This window comes from Macrotis lagotis, chromosome X (assembly GCF_037893015.1).
Source record: "Macrotis lagotis isolate mMagLag1 chromosome X, bilby.v1.9.chrom.fasta, whole genome shotgun sequence".
In the NCBI taxonomy this organism is placed as follows: Eukaryota; Metazoa; Chordata; class Mammalia; order Peramelemorphia; family Peramelidae; genus Macrotis; species Macrotis lagotis.
The window spans coordinates 6,188,492-6,201,809 of NC_133666.1; the positions used below are offsets into that span (position 1 = coordinate 6,188,492).

Below are 13,318 nucleotides of genomic sequence, written 5' to 3' on the forward strand. Positions count from 1 at the left end.
AGATAAAACAAACCTCTGAAACCATGTAGATAATCAGACTCTGGCCCTACCCAATGACCCTGCTAATGGAGACATTTGGATTCCAATGAAAAGATGAGTCTTGGGAAGGTCAGAGAGGCTATTCACCAAAGGCTTGGCCAAAGATTTTCAGTTCTCATGGAACCAGTTTTTGGGGTAAAGGGAGGACCCATTCCCTAAAGAAATCCCTGATCTGGGGTCAGCTAGATGGCACAATGAATAGAGCCCCAACCCTGGAGGCAGGAGGTCCTGAGTTCCAATCCAGACTCAGACACTAATTACCTAGCTGTGTGACCCTTGGGCAAGTTGCTTAATTCTACTGCCTTACAAAAACCTAAACAAAAAAAGAAATCCCTGATTTTCCAAAGGCAGATGAATAGCTGCTCCCATAGCTCCTTAATCTTTGCAAAATACCTTTTATATATTAGCATGACTAATACTCAGAAAAACTCTGGGAGGTAGTACTATCTTCATGGTGCAGATGAGAAAACTGAGGCCCGGGAAGGGGAAAGGAATTGCCCAGGTCACCCAGATAGTAACTATTGGAGGCAGAACTTGAACCCAGAATATCTGTAATAATCAATTACTAAAAGATCGTTCCCTTGCTCCCTTCCTAACTCCAAGGCCACCGAGGACTGAAGAAAGACAACAAGTGGGAACTGGGACAATAATGGAAAAACCTGGGTTCTGTTGACTGAGAATAAAATCTGCCCTGTAACCAATATCGTAAATAGACTATTGAACCTAGGAGGCAGGTAAAACTGGGTTCCGATACCACATCAAACACTTATTAGCTACGTGCCTTTGTGCAAGTCCCTTCCTCTCCCTGGACCTCTCTCCCCTCTATAAAATAAAGAGATTGGATTAGATGGCCCATGAGGTCTCTGCCAGCTCTAGACCTAGGATCCCATGTGGGACCTTGGCTAAGTTCATTCCTCTCCCTGCAACTCAGTTTCCTCCTCTGTAAAATAAAGGGATTGGATTGGATAATAGCTAAGGTCTCTCCCAACTCTAAAATCTAAGATCCCATGACTTTAGCATACCACTTGCCCTATTTATAATATTCCCCAAGGTCAATTGGCACATTCACAGCACACCTTGGTCCTGAGGGCAGTCTCTTGTAGGCACAAACAATTCCAATAGACACATCCCCATGTTTACCCTTCAATCAGGCTTGGCAGATCTGCACAAAAACTTGGAGATGCAAATGAAGTGGGAGATAGGGCTGGACCCTCAAACCCACTGAGGTCATCATCTTCAGAAGCTGGGGCGTCTTGGAATGTGGTGCCACTGGAGTCCTTGACAATTGGAGAACCAGGATCTAACACATCCACCTAAACAGAAGCAAAGGGGAGAGGAGCTAGGGATGAATAATCTGTCCATCTGCACGTGATGCAAAAGGGACTGAAGACTATACCAGTGTTAACAGATGGCTACAACTCTGTCCTCCCCTTCCCCACCATCACTTTCTCCTTCCAACTCACAGCTTCCCCATTCTCCATAGGGATCGGGATACATTGGCGGCTGTACTTCGAAGGCGGGGAACCAGACACATCTGTCAATGACCTGCAAAGACACCCCATTCCCATGCACTGTTAGCAAGAAGAATCACACAGACTTCAGGAGAGCTAGTGAATCTGGTTCCAATGGGAGCCAGAGTTTAGGTCTCTAGTGGAAATTACTTTATGGAAGATTCACTCCAATTCAATACTCCCATCCAACAAGGGGGAATTCTTTTTGTAAAGTATTTAGATTTCAACAACTCCTCATGAGGAGTGGTCAATGGGAGCAGGCCATGATAACACAGAACCCATCTTTCATTTGTTTAGACAGTCTGGAGGGCTCCAGTCTGACTCCAACCTCTTTTTTTCCCAGCCTGAGCTCATGCAAGTCTCCTTCATGTGACAGACAACATATCCTGGTTCAAAGGGCGATGGCCTTGGGAGTCAGGAACTCCCTGAATTTGGATCCTACCTCTGGCATCTACTAGATAAGGGAGCATGGACCAAGTTACATGATCTCTCTGAGTCATAATTTCCTCTCATCTGCGAAATGGGGAGGTGATGAGCATTTCCCTACAGGGCTGGCATGCTGAAAGCATGAGCAGAACATTCAGGGTTATTTTGGACCAGCCCCACCCCCTGATGCTCCCCTTCCCTCAGTGAGAGAGAAAGACCTCTCTTGCTCCCTCTCTCAGGGAGTCAGGTCGGCAGCCACTGCACCTTCATGCTTTTCGGCTCCTTTGCCCTTTTTGTCCCCCAACTCTCCTCGTCCGAGCACAGTCTGTGGCTCAGTTCTCTGTCTCCCCAGTGCTTACCATGGTGGTGCCTTCCATACAGCTCAGTTGCTGCTTAATCAAATCTTGCTGCCTCCAACTGGAAAGTCAAGTACCTGGCATGGAGCCAGGGGCTGGTGGAAATACTCTAAAGTTCAATGCTCTCCTTTCGAGTTGAACACAGGAAGGCCTATAGCATTGGGCCCCCCTGAGACCAGGTGGCCAGGGTTTGGGGATGGGGGACAAATGCTTCACTGCATCCCCAGGATGGTTCCAGGACCACCTCTGGGGATTTGCTGTAAGATGAGCCTGGGGCAGGGCCATTTCAGAAAAGGAGCTTATCACTTCATTTTGCTTGGAAGGTTTACTAAGCACTTTCCTTCACACAACCCTGTGAGCTAAGAGCTCTGGAGGGTCCCAGAAGAGCAAAGAAACTCCAAGAAGGTGATCTTCTTACAGGGTCAAAAGGATAGACACTTTCCAAGGTGGAAAGCAACCTTGTGGTTTTTGACTCCAGTCAAGTCTTCTTCCTGCTAATCCATCACTCTCTTTGGAGCTACGCAAAAGCCCTACATTGTCTGGACAATCCCCAGGCTAACTCCACTATCAGGACATCCTGAAAGAGAAAGTGAGTGCCAGCAACTGGGGTCCACCCATCTTAGGATCAGGCTGCCTGGAATCAGCTTGCCATTGATCCACTCACTCATCATCACTACCTTCAAAGTCCATGTACTGCTGCAGTCTGCCATTCACTGAGGGTCTGGACCTGGTCAGCTCTCCTGGGAGGTACCACTTTCTACCGACAAAGCACTTGAGTCATAGATGACTTGTCTAAACACTGAACAAAAAGCCCCACACTGTCTGGACAATCCTCAGGCTAGCTCCACTACCAGGACATCCTGAAAGAGAAAGTGAGTGCCAGCAACTTGGGTCCACCCATCTTAGGATCAGGCTGCCTGGAATCAGCTTGCCATTGATCCACTCATCATCACTATCTTCAAAGACCATGTACTGCTGCAGTCCGCTGTTCACTGAGGGTCTGGGCCTGGTCAGCTCTCCTGGGAGGTACCACTTTCTACCCACAAAGCACTTGAGCCATAGATGACTTGTCTAAACACTGAACCAAAAGTTGAGGTACATTTAAAAGGCTGGAGGCAATTGGGGAAATTATGGCCGGTTACAGAGAAAATACTCAGAACCAGTAATTTCACCTTTTTCTCTTGACGCCCCCAGTGTAGTTTCCTCTCATCATACCAAGTATGTACTGGAAGATCTGAGAAGAATACAAAGGATGTTTTGATCAGCACCCTGTGCTTCAGGAGAACAAAAGCCTCACCGAAGCACTCCATTCCTAAACATCAGCACATTGTCCTCGCCTTCAGATGATGACAATTTGGTGGCAGCCCAAGCGCCCAAGTTGCAGGCAGCTTCAACTCTGCCAACAAGACTACCAGAATGGCACTTTCCAGTGGCAGAGTAAGCCTATGTTCTTGGGACCCAGCCTGGTGGAGGAATCACCCAGAGGCTCAGGCACAGGGAGGGAGGGGAGGGAGGATAGACTAAGGAAGGGAGGCCTGCTTTGGCTGGGATAATCCAATCCATGAAATGGTGGCCAAACTAAGCTCACAACGGATGGGCACTTTCTGACCTAACAACAATTCAGAGAAACACATAAAGGAGAAGCCTACAAAGGATAACTGCTACCTTTGATAACAGCTGCTGCTGTTGGTCGTGTTGCTGTCTTAGGCTGCACACTTCTTTCCAGAGAGCTTTATTAGTCCTGTAACATACAACAGAGCCCAAAGTGAAGCTGGGCCTCTGACTGGGAAGCCGGGTGGTGGGCCAGGTACCCACAGATGGCTGCTGTGTACATACCATTAGTGCCTGTCCTTGCCCTGGCTGGGCACAGCACATTGAACTCGGGCATTCTGAAAGTTGTGACCTGCCTTCACATGGAAACCTGTGTGTTCTCTCAGCCTGCTCCCTTTCCCTTCCCCCACCTGCTCCCACCATCCTATCTTGGGGGACTGCCTTGGGCTATCTCAGAAGCAGAAATCCTCAGCCAAGCAGTCGCCTCGAGGTCCCTTTGGTCTCCCAAGTAGTTGATTAGTCCGGGGAACTCATGACAATCTTCACTCCTTAAGATCAGAGATTTCTAAGACCAACAAGACTAGGTTTATCTCCCCAGGCTGAGGAGCAGAAGGAATGATGGAGTCAGAAACTTTGAGTTCAAATCCTAGCTCTGCCACTCACTCACTATGTGACCCTGGAAAAATCTCTTCCCTCTTTCTAAAGTGGGCCTTCTCCTCCTTGTGGGAATTCTATCCAAGGTCTCAAGTATCAACCCCAGGTTTCTGAGTCTGTCAAATCTAGTGGCAATTCACCGAATGCCAAGATCACATCAGAAAAAGGAGACTTTCTTTTCTTTTCTTTTCTTTTTTCTTTTTTTTTGCAAGGCAATGGGGTTAAGTGGCTTGCCCAAGGCCACACAGCTAGGTAATTATTAAGACCGGGTTTGAACCCAGGTACTCCTGACTCCAGGGCCGGTGCTTTATCCACTGCGCCACCTAGCCGCCCCAAAAGGAGACTTTCTTACTAGCCTTGTGGGTATACAACCCCAGACCCCCATTGCTCCTCTACCCTTAAACACTGGCCCAATCGGCAGGGAGGCAGACAAGGTGAAGGGGCAGGAAGGCCCCCTCCAGAAGATAAGGGGACAAAGTCAAGGCTGACTTGGGGGTGGGCAAAGCATCTCTCTGTCAAAATAAAATGAGTCCTTGAGTACTGATCTACAACAAATGATGGGAGCACAGGCTTAGAGAACTGCTTACCTCAGATTCCTCCAAGCACAGAGGGTCCCTTTTTCACTTGGTCCTTTGAAATGGCAGAATGTTGCTGAGTATCCTTTCATGTCTATGCTGGGGGCCAGCTATGACTGAGGGAAGGTAGGAAAATGATCCAGAAACACCTAGGCTACTGCTGAGAACCCAAACAAGGCTGCCCAGGCCTGAGCACCTGCCTGAACTGCAGGCATCCAGGAGAGGAGCCATCCCAGACTGGACTGCCCTTCCTAGCTGATGTCTCCATGTTTCTACCACAGCCTTAGGGATCAGGCTAGTGGGCAGCCATGATTCAATTCAAGTCAACAAGCATTTTGGCTTCTCAAATGCTGAGCATCTAGAATCAAACACCAGCAGTCTCTGCCTTCAAGGAGCTCACAATGTGTGGAGAAAATAGCCTAGTAAACACAAAATATCAAGTCAACACACAGGTCAGAAGGGCCCAGGAAAAAGGTATCCAGAAGGCAGCATCTGAGCTGAGGCTTGAAGGAGGCGAAAGACTCCTAGAACCAGAGGGGACAGATGGAGTGCCATGTTCCAGGAAGAGCAAGCAGGTTGGTTTGGCCAGAACAGAGACGTCAGGAAAGGGAAGGGTAGGAAATCAATCTGGAAATTGAGCCTGAGCAATGATGAAAGCAATCTGATGGTCATATTACTTAAGCAATAAGACCATTGAGTTCATTCCCAGGGAAATATGGGGTGCAAAAAGTATACAGATTGAAGAAATCCAATCCAATCAGATCTGTGAATGGGATTCTGGAGGGAGTAATTTTCTTTCTTGTTTTCTACTTTGTTCTATACAGCTGACATTCTTTAAGAGAAGAAAACAAAAGAAAGACAAGATTGTGCCAGGCTATGAAAGGTAGGGCTTTACCTGTCAAAGAGAGAAATTTGAATTTCGTCTTAGGGGGCCATGGGGAATGGAGCTCACCAAGATAAAGGGTGACACAAGTGAACTTACAGCTTAGAAACATCAATTTGCCCATCAAGGAGACAACAGATGGGGAAGAGAAGAGCCTAGAATCAGGGAAAACAATTAAAAGGCTATTGTAGGGGGAAAATCTTTGTGGCAAGTTTCTCTGCTAAAGATCTAATTTTTAAGGGAATTGATTCAAATTTATAACAGTATAGGACTGTTCTTCAATTGATAAATGGTCAAAGGATGTGGTGAGACCATTCTCAAGGGATGAACCCTAGGCTATCTCTACAAATTAAATTGCAAATTAAAACAATTCTGAGATACCATCTCACACCTAGTAAATCAGCAAGGAAAAAGTCAAAGACTGAGGGGCAGTGGAAAAGCACATCTCTTAATGCCCTAGGAGTGGAACCAGGCCCAAAAAGCAACTAACTGGGTATGCTCTTGGACCCAGTGATTCCAACATTAGGTCTGAATTCCAAAAAAGATCAATGGAGGAGGAAAAGGATCCAATTGTACAATTCAAATATTCCCAGAAACTCTTTTAGTGGTGACAAAGAATTGAAAACTGAGCGGGGGGAGCTAGCTATTCCCTGGGGAATGGCTTAAAAAGTTCTGGCATGCAATTATGATGGAATATCAGAATACCCTAAGAGATGACATGATAAATGATGGAGTTTCAGAAAAGTCTGGAAGGCTTGGATGAACTGAGGCAGAGGGAAGTGAGCAAAACCTGGAGAACAATTTATTCAATTGAAATAGTATTGGAAAGATAAGCAGCCTTAGAAGACTTATGATCAGACTTAAGACTGATCAATATAACAACCAACCACGATTATAAAAGGCTCATAACTAAACACATTACTCCTCTCCCAACAGAGAGGTGACAGATGAACTCAGGGTGTGGACCAAAGGAGAGGAAGTGGCTTTTTGTTGATGACAAACTAAAACTATACTTTTTAAAAAGGTTGTTTCAAGTAATTCAAGTGAGAAGTGAGGTGAGCATTAACTAAGGTGGTGGCTACAAGAGAGAGGATATAAGAGATGCTGTCAAGAAAGAAGTTTATAAGATTTTCAAGCAGGGAAGACAGTCAGGAGGCTACTATGCTAATCTAGCTAAGAGGTGCTGCGCACCTGAACCAGTGGAGAAAGGGATGGATATGGAGATAGTGTACAGATAGAATTCATGAGACTTGCGAACCATGTGAATAGATTTAGAGTGGGGAGGGGGTTGGAGGAGCAAGAGTCAAGAATTGAGAATGTCTTTGGGATGGTGAGCTTAGCCACCTAGGAGGATGGTGACATTCTTGCCAGGAATAAGCAAGGTAGGTAAAAAAGTCAGTTTCTGAGAAAAGACAGAGATGAGTAGCAAGTTGTCTGTGATAGAATGCTGACAAGGGAAGTTGGGGTAGGGGGACATGGAGGGGGTGGTAAGCATGGGATATACAAATGTTAAAGCTCAGAACTATGTGGCAAAGTTTAGGGATACCCTATATAGATCTGGGAACCATCTATTAGGGATGAAAATCAAACCCATGGGAGCTGAGGAGATCAACAAAGAGAGAGTGGAGAGAGATAAAATGAGTTTAGTAAGAGCCTGAGAAGGCAAATCGGATAGCTAAAAGAAACACCAGCAATAAGGGGAATCACATCTATTTAGAGAGGAGAGAATGCCCAGGAGGTGAGGGAAGTAGTCAACACAGAGACTAAAAAGGCTAAAGATAAAAATGATGACTTGCTAAGATCATCTTCAGTTGAGTGATGGGACCTGAGAAGTTAGTGAAGGATAAAGAAACTGAGGTTCAGAAAGATGTTAAGATTTGCCTACAGACACAAAGGCATCAAATGTTAGAGGTGGGGATTTGAACCCAAGTAGCTCTGACTCCAAGACTGGCACTCTTTCCAATATGCTAGACTTCAACCAAATGGCAAGTGGCAAATTCAGATAGCAATTATCTGGTCTGCTTGGTACAAAATAAGAATGGAAAACCATGGAGCAGGAAAGGAAAAGGAAGGCAAGGTGCTTGCCCAATCTGGCCCAGTGACAACATAGCAGAGTCAGAAATTTTGAATTTAATCAGAGAATGGTCTTTTTATAAGGGGAGGAGGGGTGTTTCTACATGTCTCCTCTCTGGCTAGCCAGAACAGTGTGGGAAATGAACTGAGACCAGTAAAAACTCCCATCCCTCATGTTTCCCTAGAGTTTTGCTCACAATATTATATGCCCATTTCACAGATGGAGAAGCTGAGGCTCAGAGAGGTTAGGTGACTTATCCAGTGTCACAAAGCTACTCCAGGACAGGGCTGGGCCTGGAAGCCCAGCATCCTGATGTGGTCAAAATCTGACATCCACTTGACATAAAGTGGGGGAAAGGAAGAGGATAGGGGGGAGAGAGAGACAGAGACAGAGAGAGAGAGAGAGAGAGACAGAGGGAGAGGGAGAGGGAGAAGGAGAGGGAGAGGGAGAGAGAGAGGGAGAGGGAGAGGGAGAGGGAGAGGGAGAGGGAGAGGGAGAAAAGAGGCAATGGAAGGGGCAGTCCCCAAGCTCCAGTCTTGCACTCTGATGAGCAAGGAGCTTGGAGTTTCCACCAGAAAGGTGGGGCCCCTGCCACCTGGATTCACACCCACCTCTTCATACTCTCCACTTTGCTATCCATGCCAGTCTGCTGTTCCTTGATCTCCTGCACCTCAGTGAGAATTTTCTGCAAGTCATCAGAGCACGCTTTGAACTCTTCCATTTTCCCAGGTGGCACCTAAAACCAAAAGGGTTTTGCACATATGTGTATACACTGTCCCCAAATCCAAATCTGGAGTGCGGCTCAGGCTAACTGCTTCCAGAATACTGTTGTGCCCAATGTAATGCTGTGAGGAAGCGAATGATGTTAATATGGGCACACCTGCAATCATCACCAATGTATATGGATATCTGGCCTGAATGGTCTGGGGCACTCAAATTATTGGCCTGGGATCACACAGCTGGCTTGTGTCAGGAGCAGGCCTTCGACATTGGTCTTTCTGACTTTGAGGCTGGCCCTCTATCCCCTATGCCAGGTGTCTTCTCACTAAAATTATTTTTGTTGCCCTTATCACTACTTAAATATAGTATTGGGAGTGCTAAAGCTCAGAATGAGTGGAAACAGACAGGGAAAGCTAAGGACAGCAAAAGGGACTTTCTTGCTCACTCTACTGGGAAAAAGAATGGAACCTTTCCTTTGGACTGATGGGATGCTAGCTTGTTAATGGGGCAAAACAGAGATGCCTCACTCTAATTTTCCCTGTTTTCTCTGCCAATGAGATGGATCCGAGCTTAACCAAAGTTCTGGCAAAATCCTGCGGGCTCTCATTAAAGGGCTGGGCAGTAAACATCTGAGAAGGAGACAGCAATCAACAAGCGCCAATTTGGCTTTTGCTAACCCAGACCAGAGCAGGGAGGGTCTTCTTCGTCTTCTACCGGGGACAGCCTTAGCACGTGATTTGCTACAGTAGCTCAAGTTCTTCTGGTAGATGGAGTGGCGTGATATGCGATATGTGATGTGAGCCAGAAGAGAAGACAACTTGTGGCATCTGGTCTGGGGATAGTAAAACTAAAGAACCACCCAGAGCAGAAATGGGTTGATGTCCAATTGGTAGGAGGTCTCCAGGGACAGGCCCAAGGGATGTCATTTTAGGCTCTGGTTATTTAGCCTTTCATGAATGATTTAGAGAAAGGGATAGATGCCGTGCTTGTCAAATGCGCCAGTAACATCAAACTGGGAGGGAGAGCCAAAACATCCTGACCAGGGGGCTGGTTCACTGCAGTGAAGGCACAAAGATAAATTCAAGAAGGCTGAGTGTAGTTTTATGCTGGAGTCCCCCAAAATCCACCTAAGAAATACAAGAAGTTGAGGGAGGCCTGACAAAATAACTAGAAGCTCAAATGAAAAAGAATCGAGGGACTTCAAGCAGTGGACTGCAAGTTCTCTTTGGGTCAAGAGTGTGATTGTGGCAGCCTCCAAGAAGGAATTCCGCCCTGGACAAGCCAAAGATCATTGTTTAGATGGAAAGCTGAAAGCATGATGGTAAAGGTCCTTGGGCTCATACCATGAAAACTGAAAGACCTAAGGACTTCTGACCTAAAGAATGAAAGACTTGGAATAGGAGCAAAAACTGAAAATCTTTGGAAGTCTTCTCCCATCATATATACTACACACATATATATGCTGTATGTGTGTACACACACACACATATATATGTATGTATTTGTGCATTATATACATAAATATATACATACACCCTCATAATAACATACATATCTCCTCTTCTATGATAGCTGTCTTCAAGAATCTGAAAGGAAAGAGATAAAACTTGTTTTGTCGGGCGCCAGAGAACAGAACTGGAAGCAATGGGTACAAAGTCCAAAGGGGAAACTGAGGCTTGGCAACAGGAAAACTTTTTATGAGAGCTGTCCAGGCTTGAACGGATTGTCTCCAGAGATGATGTCCTCCCCCTCTTTGGGGGACAAAGGTAGAAGGTGGTCTTTTTTTTGCATACAGTCGATACAAAGTAGCTTTCAACTGTGAAATTCAGAGATTCTGCCCCTCTAAGATCAGTCTGAGACACAGTCTCACTAAGCTATACTCTAGCATTGACACTTCTATCCCCCAAAGGCCATTCCCTGGGTTTACAACTTCAGCTCCCTGAGATGCCACTGAGCACAGTGCAGTATTCTGTATTGTTGATGATGGTTCCATTTTAAGCCCAGAGACTTTGTGGGTCACAGAGCATGTCTTTTATACCACGAGTGCCCACCCTCCTGCCCTCCTGACCACCTTCCCTGAATTTACTTTGGATTTCTTCTCCTTCTGTTTTTTTCCATATGGACTTCAAGATGTGTATACTATCTCCCCAGAAAAATGTCAATTCCTTAATGGAATGGGGATAGAAAGGAATATACCTTTTTCTCTGCAGTACAAGGCACTTATACAAAATTGACCATGTACTAGGGCATAAAAACCTAATGATCAGTTGCAGAAAGGCAGAAACAGTGAATACATCTTTCTCAGATCATAATGCAATAAAGATCATATACAATATTAGGCCAGGGAGATACAAACCCCAAAATAATTGGAAATTAAATAACCTCATTTAAAAGAATGAGTAGAGCAAACAACAAATTATAGAAAGAATTAATTATTTCATCCTAGATAATAACGATAAAGAAATAACATACCCAAACCTATGGGATTCACTCAAGGGGGCTGTCAGGGGATATATTATATCTTTAAATGCTTATGTGAATAAGTTAGAGAAAAAGGAAAACAATGAACTGAACATGCAACTAAAAAAATTAGAGAAAGAACAAACTAAACCCCCCCAATTAAATACCAAATTAGAAATGCTAAAAATCAAGAGAAATTAATAAAATCAAAAGCAAGAAAAATATTGAACTAATAAATAAAACTAAGAGATGGTTTTATGAAAAAAACCTATAAAACTGATAGACCTCTGGTCAATTTGATTTAAAAAGAAAGAAGAAAACCAAATTGCTAGTGTCATAAATGAAAAAGGTGAACTCACCACCAATGAGGAGGAAATTAAAGTAATAATTCAGAATTATTTTGCCCAAGTCTATGCCAGTAAATTTGATAATCTAAATGAAATGGATAGATGTTTACAAAAATATAAGTTGCCCAGGTTAACTGAAGAGGAAATTAAATACTTAAATAACTTCATCTCAGAAAAAGAAATTCAACAAGCCATTACTGAACTCCCTAAGAAAAAAATCTCCAAGGCTAGATGAATTCACAAGTGAATTCTATCAAACATTTAAGTAACAATTGGTTCCAATTCTATATAAACTCTTTGGAAAAATAGGTGAAGACAGAGCTCTGCCTATCTCTTTCTATGACACCAATATGGTGCTGATACCCAAACCAGGAGGAGTTAAAACAGAGAAAGAAAGTATAGACCTATCTCTCTGATGAATATAGGTGCCAAAATCTGAAATATAATCTTAGCAAAACGATTACAAGTCATCACTAGGATAATACACTATGACCAAGTTGGATTTATCCCAGGAATGCAGGCTTGGTTCAATGTTAGGAAAACTAGTTTTAGTATAATTAATGATTAGTATTAGTATAATTAGTATAATTAATGATATCAACAACAAACCTATCAGAAATCATATGATTGTATCAATAGATGCTGAAAAAGCTTTTGACAAAATACAGCACCCATTCCTACTAAAAACACTAGAGAGTGTAGGAATAAATGGAATGTTCCTTAGAATAATAAGCAGTATCTATCTGAAACCATCAACAAGCATTATATGCAACAGGGATAGGCTAGAGGGATTCCCAATAAGATCAAGGGTGAAACAAGGGCGCCCATTATCACCACTATTCAATATTGTATTAGAAATGTTAGCATGAGCAATTAGAGAAGAAAAAGAAATTGAAGGAATTAGAATTTGGAAGAAAGAGACAAAACTCTCACTCTTTGCAGAAGACATGATGGTCTACCTAGAGAATCCCAGGAAGTTACCTAAAAAAACTGCTAGAAATAATTAGCAACTTTGTCAAAGTCACAGGATATAAAATAAACCCTCATAAATCCTCAACATTTCTATATATGACTAGCAAGAGACAGCAGAAAGAACTAGAAAGAGAAATCCCATTCAAAGTAGCTTCAGATAATATAAAATACTTGGGAGTCTATTTGCCAAGATAGACTCAAAAACTTTTTGAAAACAATTACAAAACACTTCTTACACAAATTAAATCAGATTTAAATAACTGGGAAAACATCAACAGCTCATGGATAGGTCGAGCTAATATAATAAAAATGACAATTCTACCAAAATTAAACTACCCGCTTAGTGCCCTACCAATCAAAATTCCAAAAAAATTACTTTAATGAGTTAGAAAAAGTTGTAAGTAAATTCACATGAAGAAATAAAATGTCAAGAATTTCCAGGGATTCAATAAAAAAGTGCAAAAGAAGGTGGCTTAGCCCTACCTGACCTAAAATTTTATTATAAAGCATCAGTCATCCACCAAACTATCTGGTATCGGTTAAGAAATAGAGTGGTGGATCAGTGGAACAGACTAGGTGCAACAGCAGGAAATGATTATAGTAATCTGCTGTTGGATAAACCGTAGAGTTCAGCTATTGGGATAAAAACTCTCTTTGATAAAAACTGCTGGGAAAATTGGAAGTTAATATTGAAGAAACTTAGATTAGATCAACACCCCACACCCTATACCAAGATAAGATCCAAATGGA

At 43.6% G+C, this 13,318-nt stretch overlaps 1 protein-coding gene across 2 annotated transcripts in view; it reads right to left on the reverse strand.

Moving 5' to 3' along the window:
- LOC141498524 (heat shock factor protein 3-like) overlaps positions 1-13,318 on the reverse strand; it is a 74,463-nt gene that overhangs the window by 17,356 nt on the left and 43,789 nt on the right. The window contains exons 4-8 of one of the 2 annotated variants that reach the window (XM_074201742.1): positions 8,681-8,805; positions 3,998-4,073; positions 3,505-3,566; positions 1,503-1,584; positions 1,180-1,352 (exon numbers count right to left, since the gene is read on the reverse strand). In XM_074201742.1, coding sequence (XP_074057843.1) covers positions 1,180-1,352; positions 1,503-1,584; positions 3,505-3,566; positions 3,998-4,073; positions 8,681-8,805 — 518 coding nt within the window. The remainder of the gene's footprint in view (positions 1-1,179; positions 1,353-1,502; positions 1,585-3,504; positions 3,567-3,997; positions 4,074-8,680; positions 8,806-13,318) is intronic. The other variant, XM_074201741.1, reaches the window with a different exon arrangement.